The following is a 17,866-nucleotide window of genomic DNA, read 5'->3' as shown; positions in this document are numbered from 1 at the left end:
GCGCTGTTCAGAGAGAAGCTGGTTGTGTTAAATACTCTTCCTTTTCTGGTTATAATGGTTGATTTTCTTGCTTTGTGAAGGTTAGACCTCTCTGATGAGGATAAACTGCTTTCCATGTTTCTTTCAGCTGAATGGCCATTTAAAAACTAGTGATAGTTATTTATGCTTTTATTTCTTATGACTTGAGGGGGTTCTCCCTGGTGAAGGCAGAACTTATTTCATTCATTTATTAGGCATTGAGTGAGCTCTTATTCTGAACCAGGCAGTGTGTTTGAAAGTGTGGAAGAAAGGAATTTGAAGGTAAAGGGAATAGCATGTAAAAATATATAAAGCCTGAGTTTTTCAGTAAGTTGTAAGAAATTTATAGTGTAGGATAGCTGGGTGTGGTAGTGATGGGCTAGGAGCGAGGCTAATATTTGGCTAAGGAGATGGTCATATTTATGGGCAGAATGTGGCTTCTGCTGAGGACTTCAAGGACCAGCCAATCCTCAGGCCAACAGATTATGGCTGAGGACACTGAGTTTCCATGATTAGAAATACTATCTGTGTGTTCCCCTCTTGCTTCTCTACAGGGACAGGAGTGAGTGTGTAGATCAAAGAGCTTCAAATGGGACACACTAAAGGCTACAAATGTACCCTAAAAGAGTACCTCCCCACTGCAGAGACAACAGTACAGTTTATTTAGAAATTTAGAAATCTTCTCTAGTGAGTTGTGGTAGTGTTGAAACTTACTTGTAAAGCAATACAGATATGAAAAACATTACAACTTATTTGTTGCTATAATAAATTTAAACTTCTTCATAAGCCTCCATTTTAAATGAAGGCAAGAGTGGGGAGTTTATTTTGCTGCTTTTGTCCTCTCTAAAAAACCTTTGCCTATTCCCAAGTTATAAAGATCTTTTCCCTCTGTTTTCTTCTATAAGTTTTATAGTTTTCTTTTACGTTTACATCTTCTATCTATAGGTTTTGTATATAGAGTGACAATAAGACTCAAGATTCATTTTTCCCCATTTGAATAAATGTGTAGGTCTTTATCTGAACTCTCTATTCTGTTCCACTAATATAATGTGCCAATATCACACTGTTTTGATTACTCTGGTTTTAGAACAAGTCTTGAAATCAGTCAGTGTAAGTCTTCAACCTTTGTTCTTTCTTTTAAAAATATTTCGGCTTTTCTAAGTCATTTTCAGTTCCATATAAATTTTAGAATCAGCTTGTCAGTTTCTATTAAAAAAAAAAAAAAGAATGCTGAGGCCAGGTGTAGTGACTTAGGCCTGTAATCCCAGCACTTTGGGAGGCTGAGGCAGAAGGATTGCTTGAGCCCAAAAGTTTGAGACCAGCCTGAGAAACATAGTGAAACCTCATCTCTACAAAAAAAATACAAAAATTGATTAGGTGTGGTGGTATGTGCCTGTAGTCCTAGCTGTTTGGGAGGCTGAGGTAGGAGAATCACTTGAGCCCAGGAGGTCAAACCTGCAGTGAGCCCTGATAGTGCCACTGCACTCTGGCCCAGGTGACAGAGTGAGACACTGTTTCAAGAAAATAATAAAAAAGAAATAAATTTAAAAGAAAAAATACCGGCCAGGCATGGTGGCTCACACCTGTAATCCCAGCACTCTGGGAGGCCAAGGCAGGTGGATCCCTTGAGGTCAGGAGTTCAAGATCAGCCTGGCCAACATGGTGAAATTCCATCTCTACTGAAAATATAAAAATTAGCCAGGCATGGTTGTGGGCGCTTGCACTCCCAGCTACTCGAGAGGCTGAGGCAGGAGAATCGCTTGAACCTAGGAGGTGGAGGCTACAGTGAGCTGAGATCGCGCCACTGCACTCCAGCCTGGGCAACAGAGCGATACTCCATCTCAAAAAAAAAAAAAAAAAAAAAAGAAAAAGAAAAAGAAAAAGAAAAAAAAAAGAAATAATGCTGCTGGAATTTTGTTTGGGATTTCATTGAAACTATCAACTAACTTGGGTAGATATGACATCTTCCAAGTCTTCCAATCTATGAGCAAGATATCTCTCTTTCTCTCTTTTTTAGGATTTTGTAAATTTTTCTTAGTGCTGTTTCATACTTTTAGTGTAAAAATAATGCACATGTTATGTTGAATCTATTTCTTAGCATTTCATTTTTTTGAAGCTACTGTAAAGTGGTATTTAAAACTTTTTAATTTCTAATTATTCACTAATACAGAGAAATGCAATCAGCTACAAAGAAAAAATAATAAATTTCAACTCATCAAAAGTAATGGCTTCTGCTCTTCAAAATACACCACTAATGAATGAATAGGTAGCCACAGAGTGGGAGAAAATATTTCTAACACGTATATCCACAAATAACTTGTATCTAGAATGTATAAAGTATTCCTGTATCCCAATAATAAAAGACAGACCTCCTAGTAAAATATGGGCATAATACTTGAATAGACACTTCACAAAAAAGATATATGAATAGTTAATAATTATTGGAAAACTGGTTAATATAATTAGTCATTGGGGAAGTACAAATTAAAAGTACAATGAGATACCATTTGATATCACTAGAATGACTGAAATTAATCACACTATCAATACCAAGTATTGCCAAAGTTGTGAAGCAATTGGAACTCTAATTTAGTACTGGAAATATCACACGACCACCTTTAAAAACAGTTTGGCACCTTCTTCTAAAGTTAACATATACATTTACCCTATGATTGGGCAATTTCTTTCCTAGGGGTTTACTCAAGAGAATGAAAACATACGTCCACAAAAAGACTTGTACACTCATGTTCATAGAAGTTTTATTCATAATGTAAAACTGGAAAAAACTGTAACAATTATCAACAAACGAATGAATAAACTCATTGTAGTAACACATGCTAATATTCAACAATAAAAAGAATCAACTGCAGATACACACAACAAACTGAATGATTTCAAAACATTATCCTGAGTGAAAGAGGCCAGAAGCAAAGTAATCCATGTTGTTTCGTTCTATTTTTATGAAATTCTTGACAGAATTCTATCTTGACAGAAAGCAGTCTGTATTGACAACTAATCTTTATTGACAGAAAGCAAATCAGTGGTATTCTGGTGCTAGGGCTGGTGAATATTGATTGCAAGGGAGCATGAGGGAATGTTTGGGGATGATAAAAATGTTCTGTGTCTTGATTGTGGTGGTTGTGATTACATGAGTGATGCATTTCTCAAAACTCTGAAATGTAGGGTTAAAATGGGCATGTTTTATTGTATGTAAGTTATACCTCAATTTAAAAATGTTTAACAGTCTTTCAAATTTAGTATTTTTCATCTAAGATCAGCTTTCTTTGCATATTATTCAGCCAAATCTGAGGTTACTCTGATTATTAGGGTTGTTTCTCCCCTCTCTTGTGTTTATTCCTCCTTCTTCGTGAGTGTGTCTGGTCTAGAGGAGAGCGCATGTGTCCTTGTGGTAGTGGTCGGGGAGGTGGTTAGCATGCAGGCCCTCTGGTTGTTTTCTAAGTTCTCATTGGCCCATGCAGAGGTTTTCCTAGTATTGGTTACTGGGCATCCTGCTGGCCTCCTGAATGTCCATGTAAATTGAAACTCATCTTGGTGCTCTCTAAATGATGGCTTCTGTCCTCCTTGTGTACTTTGCTGCTGGGAGCTTATGTTTTGTATTCTCCATATGGCCAGGGCCTGGAGGAAATTCCCCACCTTTCTTGTTGTAGTTCTTAAGGGTCACCTATGGTTTCCATTTGGCTCACCACATTTGCCATGGAATCCCTCTTCCCTTTGCTATGGCCCTGGCTCTCATCTCAGCTATCTTCCATGTCTCCACTGAGAACATGGGAGAATCCCCCCATCACTTCTGTGCCATCTAGGAGGTGAAGGACTGTCTGTGGGCACTCTGTTTCTCTCTGCTTAGACAGAGGGGACTGGTGAAGTTGTGTCTTCCCACAGTTATACACGGCACACATAGCATAGGCCTCCTTACTGGCACTTCTCCCTCAGCTACCTAGGTTAAGGGAAAACTATCTCTTCACCATACCACATACCTGTCTGGGCCAAGACTTAGGGAGTGGGAGACATAGTCCCTAAGAAACCTGGGTAGCTCATCACCCTTCCTTTAAAGTCTGTTTCTCTTTCCTCTCATGGTAGGCTTGTACTTTCCCTTTCTGTGTGGTGGGAATGTCCCCTATAACACAATCCCGTGATTCCTTGTCTGTGGATGCATTTATTCTGCATGGGGCTTATGTCTCATTCCCTACAGCAATAGGCTTCTTGACTTAGCCTTAATGACATAAGGGAACATTTAAAGGAACCTGGCTTACCAGAAAGGGGTAATACATCAGAAGATTTTTTTTAAAAAATTACCTGTAGTATAGAAATATTTTAGAAATGCCTAAAAAAAAGGAGACTGGCAAATTTCATGATTCTTAAGCAATAACAAAGAGGAATTGTCTCTACCTTGAGTTATTAAGTAAACAAAAAGCAAAGTTAATTACAATTTTACTGCGAGTGCTTACCTGTACCAGTTAACATACATATTAGGGAAGATGTAGTTAGTAGTCATCTGGTTTAGAAGACAGGCATCAGTAATTCAATATCCTGATTTTATTAATGAGGAAATAGCAGCAGAAAGGAAGTGATTCATACAGGGTCACTGGGACTCAGCCCAAATGCCCACCCTTGGTATTTTTCCATCATACTCTCTCTTTTGTGGCTACAGACCAATTTATAAGGTAAGAATACAGCTGAAGGTGAAGGTGCTGGAAATAGAAGGAGTCAAGGAAGGAAAGAACAAGGGAAAGCCCAATGTTGGAGGCCTTCCAAAACAAGTGGTTCTAAGAATACTCTTCCCTTTATTCTAGTTGCTTACTGACTATAAGAAATTTGTAGGTTTTCTAGTGATAAAAGGAATCTCTTCAGAAAACTTTACTGTGGGCAACATGAAAGAGTTGTCTCACAAATGGAGTGCTTTACTGCAATGTTACTGAATGTTAGCAACAATTTTTTGCAAATGATTTTTTTTTTTAAAAAGCAAAGAGGATAAAGTGAAGTTGAGAATACATCCCAACTTACACTGTAAGGAGTAATCTTAGAAGAACATCATCATATAGTACTTCTTTCATCTCAGAAAACTTTTCTGAAGCCAGAATGGGATAGAGAATACTGTTCCATTTGATGAGTAGAATTCATCAGTGGTTGATGTCAAAATAATATGAATCGCAGGCTGATTAGTAAAACGAAGAGTTGCAAGACTATTAACTTAATAAAAGACCTGGCCATTATATTTGTCTATTATCAGGTGGGTTAATTATTTACAAGAATGCTCAGGTTAATGTTGTGGGAGAACTTCAGACTGCTTCAAAGTCTCCAGGAAACAAGGTTTGCCCTGTCTAACCTGCACATTTCTTCTGAATATGTATAAATCTATTAAATGACCTGTTTTGAAAGAAACTCACATGCGTTGTTTTGTGAACAGCCGCATACCCTTGTGATAACCTTGTCGGCTTCTCCCCCCTTCCTTTTGTCGTGGTCACTCACGTGAATGGTGCTTAAGCGTTAGCATTGCTTGGACATCTTGTTGACAGAAACGCCAGTAACAATTTTGAAATCTCAGAGCGAATGGACAAGTGCACCATCCAAAGTCAGCCAAAGCTACTTGCCTCCATTTACACTCACATGCAGTGTTGTCAAGGGAGTCCTTTCACTTCTCTGAGCTTCAGTTTCACCATTGAGGAAGAGGGAAAGACAGCATTTATCTCTGAGGATGGTGAAGATCAAATGCGCTTATTCATGAGAAATTGTTACTAATAGTATTGCATACCTATGGTTGCAGAGAGGCTCTTTCTCCCCACCCTGGTGTCCCATGAGGATGTTCCTTGTCCCGTGGTTTTACCCAGGTTGACTCTGTGACTTACAACAGACCTTTGTTCATCATGCTATCACCACAGCTATGTTGGGATGATTATTTAAATTTTTTATTTGGATTTATACAATTGCATTTTTGGGATATCTTATCAAATCAGTTCTTAACTTATTACATGTGGAAATGCCAAACAGAGGATGCTCACCTAAAACAAATGAAAAAGGAATCATGGGAGTTTAGCAGCAGCAAAGCAAAAATTAATGATGCTTAATATTTTTGTAAAGAAACAGAACATTTTATTTTGCCAGGGGCTTGTTGCCTACAGTGCGTCCACTACTGAATAATCACCTCATTTTCAATGTGCCATATCAATAAATGATAGCTATTTTCAGTCCTTGAGAAACTACAAAAGAGACTTTTGTGCTCACTGAAGGAATAGACCTGAAATATCTATTTTAAAAAATTATATGTAAAATGATATTTAACACAGTTTTGGAAATGAATAATAACTTAATCATGCCAGCTCAATTATATTTCTTTTTACATATTCTTCCTACTTTTTGTGACAATTACAAGCATACAACTTTTACAGAAGCTTTACATAGCTTCCCTCACAAAGTATATGAGGGTCTTTTCTTGGCTTTAACATTGCATCATGATGGTTTTCCATATTACAATATCATCTTCCTGTTTATAATTGTAATGAATTGCACTCTTCCATTTGTTGAACATGTCATAATTCTCCAGACACTTCCTGGTTGTTAAACATTTAGGTTGTTTCTGTTTTATGTATTATTGTTAATACAGCTATTATTTTTTGCCCATAGTGGCTTCTCTTACATTGTTTTCTTAGGATAGCCTCCCAGAAATAGAATTGCTGTTGAAAGAATGTGGATACCTTTCTAATTCATGGTCCATCACATTATGTTTCTTTTTAAAAGGGCTGTTGTGCAGCTCTGGCTGTTTCAGTCTTCTTTCATAGCCTATGGCGGCACTAAGGATGGTCCTTATACCAGATGTTTATGGACAGGTGGATTTATAGTCTTACCCTGGAAAACAACTTAACCTTGGGGTTTATTTAAATGGAAAAGCCTAAGAAGAAGCTAGGACTATACCAAGGCAGAAGTTTCTAAGTTGTGCCTTTTTTTACTGGTACAACTGATGGTATCACATCATAACACTTGGCAGCTAATTGTGTCCAACGGGTGAGTTATTCCATTGTGTGTGTTTGTCACAGGTGTAGGTAGACTCTTGAATGCTGGTTCTATCGGAATTGAGAGAAAGAGAGGGTGCTAGGCATAAAACGTACCATAAACGTGACTCACATGGCTGTTTAAAAAGCTTTGATTTATGTTAGCACAGTATGGGCAGAAGTTGAAAATCTTACTGCCTCCAGGGGCCTGGCAGGTAAAGCACACAGGAACTGCACACAAATGTGTGTAGGACAGAGTGTCAGGGATAGGGTAAAGCGGAAGTGCAGGCCTTGTCTGAAAGGGGACACTGCTGCTTGGCCCCATCTCATGGCTGCCACAAGGGAATGCAGCCCAACGTATTTTTAGAGCTTGCAGTTTTTCAAAAGAATTTGGAAATTTGGATAGTATCTGATCTTTACAAGTGCCAACTAATGTAAACATTTAAAAAACACTGTAGGCATAATGAAAGTGTCCTGAAGCTTGATTTGCTCGTTGCTGCCAGTTTGTGGGTGCTCTCATTTGACTATAGCTATGATCCTGTGAAGTAGGCCAAAGGTAATTTTTTCTACAAACAAAGAAGGCTTAGAAGTTATTGTTCAACAGTTCATGAACTGTGCCTGTCCCACTAGGATGTGAGCTTCATGAAAGCAGGGCTATTGTCTCTTTTCTGCAATGCTCATAGCCCAGCTCCTAGAATAGTTTCTGGTGCATATTGGACACTCAATAAATATTGAATTAATGAGTGATGAACAAATGAAAAGAGGTTAAATCACATGGCAAATAATATCTACATTTATGTGTCAGGTATTCCTCATGTTTTTTCTCATTTTAATATATACAACATTTTGTGAAAGTAAAATTATTACCTCCATTTCATGGGTAAGTAAACTGAGGCTCAGAGACATAAAGTAATTTGCTTGAATTCATATAACTCTTAAGATGCAGAGCCAGAACCCAGATCTTCCAACTGGGTCTTGGCTCATCAACTTTGTCCTCAAACTAGCTTCTTTCATGGTTAAGACTGTGGCTGCTATAGATCCAGGTATTACATCCAGAATCTACAGGAAGAAGAGGGGCTTGTTTCTTCCTCGTATGTTTTCTTAAGAACAGAGAAACATTTCCCAGAGGCTTCTCTCCATAGCTAATTGGCTAGATACTTCCAATTCTGTGCCTCATCACTCACTGACATGGGAACGGGAGACCAATCCAAAACCATTCCCTGAACCAAGGGACTGGGCCCAGATGGCCGCTGGAGAGAGCAGCTAAGAGTTGAATCCTAACAAAGCCAGGGTTATGATGGAATAGAAGAAGGGATGGACTACCAGCTCTGACTGCTGCAGCAGGCTGTGTGTGAAAGCAAAAATACAGGTATGGTAGATCTTTTAAAATAAGAGTTTTTCCTTGAGCGTTTCATTTTGGGGAAGAAAGTAGATGACTGTTAAAGCTACTTATTCATGCCACAAAGTTATGTTTTAGAAAACCTTAATCTGAAGCTCCAGAGTGTTAGAGACACCTTTAGAGGGTTGGTTTTGCTCTGAAATTTCACAGCTGGTCAAATCAGTGACCTACAGGAATGTTTCAGGGAAATATCAAGGGTACCATTTAAAGAACTGCATTTATAGCTACGTCAGGCTGCAATTCACATCATCCTACTGGTGTGTCATCAGCAAGAATTATGTGTATAATTAGACAAAAATGTTTATGAATTTATACCAAGGAATAAGGAAATGTAGTAGAAGCAGTGCAGGGCATTGGTTAGGGCATTGGCTTGGAATCAGACCAAGGTTCATAACCCATTTCTGCTGCTTCATTATCTAAAGAATAATAAGGCAAATTACTTAATCTCTTTAACTTGAGTTTCTTTACCTATAAGATAAGGATAATAATATCTATTTTTTATGGTTCTTGTAAGGATTAAATGAGATACTGTCTGTAGTGATGCTTGCTAGTAGCTTGGCCTATGGCAAGTGCTTTGTAAACAGCAGCTCTGTATCACTGTTATTTTCACTTCGCGCCAACACCAGTATTTTGGCTATTACTCAATCCCCAGGCCAGTGTTTCGCAATATTATAATTTCCAGTAGTAACTTTTTTTTCTTTATCAATAGGTTTAGTATTTATGCCAGTATTGGTCTCCCGATACTTTTGATAGATTTATAATTTCAGTTGTACACTTAATCACCTTTGTCAGTCTCCCCAAAGTCACCAGATGGTTAACAGCATGACAATGAAGACCTGAGGCTTCAAAAGGAGCAAACCTAAGTGATGTATGTGGGAATCATTCTTGTTGCCTTAGCCTCACTACCCCTGCTCTGTATGCACTCTCTGAAATCATCAGCCACCAATTTGTTCCATCTTCAAAGATGCACGCTTACAAATTTCTGTTATGAGCCATTTTCTTGAGAAAGTTGTGGTCTTAAAGTAAATGCTTTTTATTAGGCAATTTGTTTTGCCCGTAATTTACCAGGTGGTACATAGTCTTTGTTCATCAAATAATCCACACATTGTCATAGTTGAAATGACATTTCGTTTAATTAATGTTAGGATTTCTTCTGGTGATCACAATAAAATTATAAAAGCAACTGGGTAATTTGCTCAATTCTGTAGAAGAAGTAGGTGTTGAAACTTATTTTTCCTCTCAAAAAATTCATCCCTTACTGTAATTAAGAAGCCTGTTTGACAAGCCGTGGAATACCTTAAGAAGCACCTTATCTCACAGTTTCTATGGGGTCAGAATCCAGGAATAGCTTAGCTGGGTCCTAGGCTAACGGTATCACAAAGCTGCTGTCAGGGTGTCAGTGAGACTGTTCTTAACTGGAGGTTCAATTTAGGGGAAATTCTGCATCCAGGCTCACTTGAGATGTTTGCGAAAAAGTAAAAAACAAAAGACCCTGAGATCTTCATGTTTCTTGCTGTCCATTGGAGGCTGTCCTCAGCATCTACAGCCTGCCCATGGTTCCCTGCCAAATGGCTTTCTCCTAGGTGTGCAGCATGGCAGTTTGCTTCTTCAAGGACAGTGGGAGAGTGAGAGTGGCTATCAGGCCTGAGTCATATACAACATGACATAATTATGAGAGTCAGGTTCCATCACAGGTGCCATATTCTGTTGGGTAGAAGCAAGTCACAGGTCCCTACCATGCTCAAGGGAAGGGATTACATAAAGATGTGAACAACCAGAGCCAGGACCATAGGGGTACCTTAGAGCCTGCCCACCACAAGGAACTTTGTGTATTGTGACCACTACTGAATCCTTAGTGCCCTAAAATGGTGCCTGACACATGCTAGGGATTCAATAAATACCTACAGTTGAATGAATGAATAAATGCAGATATTACTTCTTTGAAGTATGTATTGCTAATGTTTTTTTCCCCAAGCCTGTGGCTTACCTTTTGGTTTTGTTTATTAATCACATGTTGTAATACAGAAATGTTAACTTTCAATTTAGACAAATTAACAAAATTTTTTTATCTTGGTTTATTACTTTACATCTCAGGGAGTTTTCCTATCTAGAGAACAGATAAATATTTGCCTATATTTTCACTTAGGTTTTTAACTACTTCTTTGTTTTTTTACATTTATTGATTTATCTGGAAGGTCAAGAGCTAAATGGAGAGTTGAACAGAATGTGGTAAATAATACATTTTTTTCTTCACTGATCTTTTTTTTACCTTATTTGGATTGTATTAAAATATTATATACTAGTTTCTGGGCTCTCTACTTTGTCTCATTTATTTGTCATTCTCTTCTTCAATTACACACTTAAAAATTTATAGCATTTTAAAATATGCCAAGAAGTTGCTGTCAGACTCATTCTGTATAATAATTAGGCTATGTTATAAGCTATTGTAACAGAGAGACTCCAAAATACAGAGACACAAATAAAATGGAAGCTTATTTATCTTTTGTGTAACAGTGTAGAGATGTACAGAGTCCAGAATAGGAGGGCAGGTCTCCCCAGAGTCATCTGGGGACCCAGGCTTCTTCTGTCTTGTAGCTCTGCCAGCCCCTAGACTGATGTCCTGGTCTGTGTGGTTGAAGTGGTTTCATATCAACATCCATCTTCCAGTCGGTTGGAAGAGGGTGCTGGAAGTCCTTGAAAAGTACCTCTGCCTTTGAGTTGGTGAACCAGAAGTGGCACACATGACTTCTGCTCACATCCCTTTAATGGAGACTACACTTTATTGCCACAACTACCTTCAAGAGAGGCTAGGGAAAAATGGTATCAAATAGAGTAGACATGCATTTGACTACAATTTGAGAGGGTCTATTATATTTTTTAAAAAGAAAGTATGTACCAAGGACAGCAAATAGTTTTCCCCAGTCTAGTATTCATAGTTACAAATACTCATATTTAATAGGAAAGTAATAATCATGTTTTACCAAGTGAAGAAAAATCAACCTTTGGACATAGCAATAAGATATAAATATGTCTTGATTTTTGGTTTTAGATGGCGAGTAACCCATGTGCCAGGTAGCGTTCTATGCCAACCTTGAATGCCAACAGGAAGTCACTGGACAGCAAACTCTTCCAAGATCATAACTTGGCTGTTGGAGCAACCTGGAAAAGAAGAAAAAAGAAAAACAATGGCAAAAGTAAATAGAGCTCGGTCTACCTCCCCTCCAGATGGAGGCTGGGGCTGGATGATTGTGGCTGGCTGTTTCCTTGTTACCATCTGCACCCGGGCAGTCACAAGGTAGGTGGGATTTCCTTTTTGACTTATTAAGATGACCTGGCCTGTCTTTTCTTTTAAATCTGCTTCATTCTGTTTCTGAACCCATCATTGTGAAGATATGTGTGTGTGCATGTCGTGTGTGTGTATTTCCATTGACTGCTCAGGTATTGTTTCCTTTGCAAAGTATGTGATTCTCTGACACTTACGAGTCCCAGATAGTGGTCTTTTCTATCGTATCTGATATTTAAACCTGGAGTCTTAGGACAGTTTTAGGCCACTGCTGTGACTATTCCAGTCATTCATTTTCATAAGCAGCTCTAGAAGATGTGGAAGGATGTAACATTTATTTCTTTTCACTCTTCATCTTCCACTCTTCATTAATATGAAATAGTTAAAACTCATCACATATGAAACAGCATGGGAAATGTCCTACAGTATTTTCATAGTGAAATCACTTTTCTGGGGGTTTTAAAGAATTGGTAAATGCACACCTGAGAAGGTAAGTCAGGTTAAGCTTAAGCCGGCATAGCTCCAGGGGAGGGTAAGATCATTTCTACAAATGTGTTTCTCCAGAATTTTTAACTCTTTTATCTTAATGATAAGTCTAAATTAAGATAGATCTTATTCATTAAAGTTTTACAAAGCTAATAGGATCTGTGATCCATAATTCATAAATCAAGAAAAACACTATGGGCAAACTGATGACAAGAGATCATAATCATAATGGTGTGATGTGGCTTTAAGTCTAGCGGTGAGGAAAAGGGGTGCCAGGTGACAAGACTATGGTTATAAAGTTTACAGTGGATGTGTGAATGGATCACACAGAGTTAATCTTACACAGGGTTAGGGTCTATATTCATCCCAGAAAGGATAAAACTTGTAAGGCCAAAATAATCCTGGAAAACTCCTTTGCTCCCTAGGGCTTATTAAGCCACTGGAAGCTTAAAACCTAGAATTTAAATTATTTTGCTTTATTTTGCATTTTGGCTGTTGTGGTGAAGGCTGACTTCTAGGTTGAAAGAGAGCACAAACACAGATACAAAGATTCTCTCATTCTTGCCTGCTCTCTTCTCCCTCTTACTTTTCTCCAAGGTCATAGTGTTGAATATGCTTAAGTTAGATGCATGTATGTTAGGACTCATCCATCTCATTTATATTTGGAGTAAATATGCATTTGAAGTCTACATGTGTTAGCTCTTTCCTCTACAGGTGCTTTCATTCAAATAGAAATCTTTATTTCTCTCCTCTGGCAGCAGACCCTTACAAGAAAGTAATTTGGACTAATTATTTGTTGGCATCATCAATAGAGGCATCAATGTCCCTCCCATAACAAAGATACAATGCAGGATAGAATAAGATGTTTATCTTTGCTATAGTAAGGTTGGTTGATTGTGTGTCATGATAAACTACAGATTTGTTCAAAATAATATAATTGATACTGAGTGATTTTACGCTGTTCGTGGGAATATAAATTAGTCCAGCTATTGTGGAAGACAGTGTGGTAATTCCTCCCTGACCTAGAACCAGAAATACTATGAAGTGTGTTTTCTTTGTTGTTGTTGTTTGTTTGGGTTTTTTTTTTTTTTTTTTTTGAGACGGAGTCTCCCTCTGTTGCCCAGGCTGGAGTGCAATGGTGCAATCTCCACTCACTGTAACCTCCTCCTCCCAGATTCAAGTGATTCTCCTGCCTCAGCCTCTCAAGCAGCTGGGATTACAGGTATCCACTACCACGCTGGGCTAATTTTTGTATTTTTAGTAGAGACAGGGTTTCACCATGTTGGTCAGGCTGGTCTCGAACTCTTGACTCAGGTGATCCACCCGCCTCAGCCTCCCAAAGTGCTGGGATTACAGGTGTGAGCCACTGCGCCGGGCTGAAGTGTGATTCTTAAGAAGACCTCTGTAAGAGGAATTGGGATACAATTATCCCTTTGACATTGTGACTTCTCATCACTGATATGATAGCTCCCTGGACATTAAGAAGTCTAGATTATGAGTCTATAATATGAGTCTATAAAACTCATCTATAGGCCGGGCGTGGTGGCTCACGCCTGTAATATCAGCACCTGGAGGCTGAGGCGGGTGGATCACGAAGTCAGGAGATCAAGACCATCCTGGCTAACACGGTGAAACCCTGTCTCTACTAAACAAAATACAAAAAGTTAGTCTGGTGGTGGCGGGTGCCTCTAGTCCCAGCTACTCAGGAAACTGAGGCAGGAGAATGGTGTGAATCCGAGAGGCGGAGCTTGCAGTGAGCCGAGATCGCGCCACTGCACTCCAGCCTGGGCGATAGAGCGAGTCTCCATCTCAAAACAAACAAATAAACAACAACGAAAAACTCATCTATATTATGAGTCTTGTGTTCTGGGTTTAAGGAAGTCGTGGAGTTAAAAGGAATCCTTTTCATCTTGGTCCTTCATATAGAAGCTTCCATCATTCCCATGATGAGGGAGTTCTGGAAGTGGGCACAATGCTTTAGAAGGAGGGATCATGCTGGAATCTTAGGGGTAGTTGAGTCTTCATGATGAAGTTGCACTTTTGTGGAGTTGCCCATAGTGCTTTTCAATGAGATACTAAGATAAGTCTCCCAATCACATGGTCTCATGTGAGCCTTGTGATTTATTCACCTTCTATTTAATAGATTAGGACACTGATGCTCAGAAAGATTGACTTGCCTACATTTATTTTATTTTTATTTTTATTTTTTGAGATGGAGTTTCACTCTTCTTGCCCAGGCTGGAGTGCAGTGGCATGATCTCGGCTCACTGCAACCTCTGCCTCCCGGGTTCAAGTGATTCTCCTGTCTCAGCCTCCTGAGTAGATGGGATTACAGGCACGTGCCACCAAGCCCAGTTAATTTTTTGTATTTTTAGTAAGATGGGGTTCACCGTGTTGGCCAGGATGGTCTCGAACTCCTGACCTCAGGTGGTCTGCACGCCTTGGCCTCCCAAAGTGCTTGGATTACAGGGGTGAGCCACCGTGCCCGGCCTACATTTCTTTTTGTCTAGCAGGACAGAGTTGGACTGGAATTCTAGTTTTTTGTTTTGTTTTGTTTTTTACTTCTCATCTTATTTGTCACTGTACATACATTCATAATCCATTGACTCTTGAAACACACACACACACACAAACACAGAAACCACTATGGTCTTTCCAATACATAGCTCAATAGCTTCCTAAACTATTCTCATACGTACACCACACTTCTGCCTGCCCCTGCATATGCACTACAAACACACAAACATTCACACACACACACAAACATGCAAACTCTGCAGCTTATCCTTTAGAACAACTGTGTATTACAAGACATGGGTTTTTGTTTTTTGTTTTTTTAAAATGGTTATGGGAGTCATTGTCTTAACATGGGCAACTTCTTAATATCCAGTGAGCTGTCATATCAGCGATGAGAAGTCATAGTACCAAGAGAATAAATGTCTCCAAATTCCCCTTACACAGACCCTCTTACAAATCACACTTCAGACTAAGGAACCTAGGAACCAAGGAATTAATTATCTTTTCTTCTCATAAAATGTAGATCTTAGTGCAAAATTTTTCCATAGGAAAAATTGCAGAGGAACAGGTATTCCTGAGTGCTCCTCAAATTTTCTCCTTACTTTCCACAGTGTTTTACTTTAGTGTAAACTTCTTAGGCTTACCCCTCCTCTGACATACCACAGACAAATAGGAAAAAGTTAAACACATCTTACTTGCACAATTTTTTTCCAGTAAGATCAAAAGTTAACTCAGGAGCCTAAAGTGGTTTGTTAACTCACCCTACATTGCAATTTATAGGAAGGGGATAATCCATCCTGATTTACCATCACCCCATGATTCTTCCTATTCTTTGAAATTCAGGATTGGATGTATTTTAAGAACTTAAAAACTGTTTAAAAGTGTCGGGAATAATCACTAATAATGCCTCTTTACCACCTTGTTCCCCACCAAATCCTAATTAAGCAAAGCTCTTCAGTATGTGAACAGTAAAGGCAATTTATTCTGTCTGCTTAATATTAAGCTGTATCCAAGTACGAATTTGATGATGAAGAATCGAAAGGCAAAATCAGTTCACTCCAGAAATACCTTCCGGTAGTAGAATGCCTGTCACTTTAGTCATTTCCTTAATCGTAGTTGGTGCGCTTATGCCAAATCTTTCAATTGGATAACTAAGGGAGCTTAACTCTTAAATCCTCTGTACACCAAAAAAGAAGTAAGTAGATGGTTCCAAAGTGCCTATTACTGTTATTTTTCAGACGGGTAAATAGACCCAAAGGTCAAATTCTCATACTTCTGTCTGTAGAAGAACCATGAAGAGAATGAAGCTCATAGACGCCCAATTTTGTGTTATCACTTGCCCAATCTAACATGTTTGACTGAAAACCCCTGCCTCGTTTGACCAGAGGTATATGGGCTAATGCATATTGGATTCAATTGGTGATGAAACTGGAGGAGATTCTAATAACAGCTGCTTAGATTTGGCAGCACTATAAACAATTTTATCTTTATCAACAGCAAATGGATGCTGGTTCTTTAAAGAAGAAAAAATTTGCTAATCCCTCTGTCTGAAAAGAACTTCTATGGTATGCTCCTATCTACAAGTAAATCAACAAACCTCCCAGGCGGAACCCAGGTCATCCACACATGCTAACATCTTTCATTATTGATCCTCAGGGACACAGTGGATGTTCTACAGAGTTTTCCAGGCCCTTCTCCATCTTTTGGATATAACTTAGGACACCACAATCACAATCAGACTTGGGGTAAATATGTTTACACTGCTGCTCTCGGTTTCCACTAAGCAAATTACAATAACATTACAGTCTGAATAGTTTTGAAAAAGGCATAGGGGAGAGATCTTTGCTCCAAAAAGAAATAGTAGCTAAAGCAGGATGGAATAAAGGGTGCTTAGTTCAGAACATTCTGGCTAATTCAGTGTTCTGTGTAAAATTAAGTACATGTGTTCTCCGCCTTAAAAAAAATGTAGTAACTGGTTGTACATAAAAGTATCCAATAAAGATTGAAAAAAAAGAATCACACTTCATGGTATTTCTGGTCCTAGGTCTTTGAGGAATCACCGCACTGTCTTCTACAATGGTTGAACTAATTTATATTCCTGTGAATAGTGTAAAAGTGTTGCTACCTCTCTGCCGCCTCGCCAGCACCTGTTGTTTCCTGACTTTTTAATGATCACCATTCTGACTGGTGTGAGATTGTATCTCACTGTAGTTTTGATTTGCATTTTTCTAATGATCAGTGATGTTGAGCTTTTTTCATGTTTGTTGGCTGCATAAGTGTCTTCTTTTCAGAAGTATCTGTTCATGTCCTTTGCCCAATTTTTAATGGTGTTGTTTGTTTTTTTCTTGTAAGTTTGTTTAAGTTCCTTGTAGATTCTGGATATTAGACCTTTGTCAGATGGATAGGTTGCAAAAATTTTCTCCCATTCTGTAGGTTGTCTGTTCACTCTGATGGTAGTTTCTTTTGCTGTGCAGAAGCTCTTTAGTTTAATTAGATCCTATTTTTCAATTTTTGCAGAGAAATACCGTTTGACCCAGCAATCCCATTACCGGGTATATACCCAAAGGAATATAAATCATACTATTATAATATAAAGATACATGCACACATATGTTCAGTGCAACCCTATTTACAATAGCAAAGACATGGAATCAACCCAAATGCCCATCAGTGATAGACTGGATAAAGAAAATGTGGTACATATGCAGCCACTATGTATGTACTATGCAGCCATAAAAAGGAATAAGATCACGTCCTTTGCAGGGACATGAATGGAGCAGGAAGCCATTATCCTCAGGAAGCTAACACAGGAACAGAAAACCAAACACTCCATGTTCTCAATCATAAGTGGAAGCTGAACAATGAGAACACATGGACACAGGAAGGGGAACAACACACACTGGGGCCTGTCTGGGTGGGGGAGTGGGAAAAGGGAGAGCATCAGGAACTTAGCTCCAAAGAGATTAATAACCCCTTATCCCACACAAGCCTAGAAAGTAGCGTGTACTGCACACCTAGACTATATCATATAACCTATTGCTCCTAAGCTACAAACCTGTATAGCATGTTACTGTATGATACTGAATACTGTAGGCAATTGTAACACAATGGTAAGTGCTTGGGTATATAAACATAGAAAAGGTACAGTAAAAATATGAT

The 17,866-nt window shown here is 38.7% G+C and overlaps 1 protein-coding gene across 2 annotated transcripts in view; it reads left to right on the top strand.

Annotated features, from left to right (window-relative positions):
- The window catches only part of SLC16A12 (solute carrier family 16 member 12), a 100,044-nt gene that overhangs the window by 59,638 nt on the left and 22,540 nt on the right, over nucleotides 1-17,866 (top strand). For both annotated transcript variants that reach the window (XM_030940076.1, XM_010380450.2), the window contains exon 2: nucleotides 11,471-11,716. In XM_030940076.1, coding sequence (XP_030795936.1) covers nucleotides 11,517-11,716 — 200 coding nt within the window. In that variant the 5' untranslated portion in view covers nucleotides 11,471-11,516. The remainder of the gene's footprint in view (nucleotides 1-11,470; nucleotides 11,717-17,866) is intronic.

This window comes from Rhinopithecus roxellana, chromosome 11, assembly GCF_007565055.1.
Source record: "Rhinopithecus roxellana isolate Shanxi Qingling chromosome 11, ASM756505v1, whole genome shotgun sequence".
Classification (NCBI taxonomy): Eukaryota; Metazoa; Chordata; class Mammalia; order Primates; family Cercopithecidae; genus Rhinopithecus; species Rhinopithecus roxellana.
The sequence above is the reverse complement of the archived record's forward strand: the minus strand, read 5'-3'. Positions and strand labels throughout refer to the sequence as shown.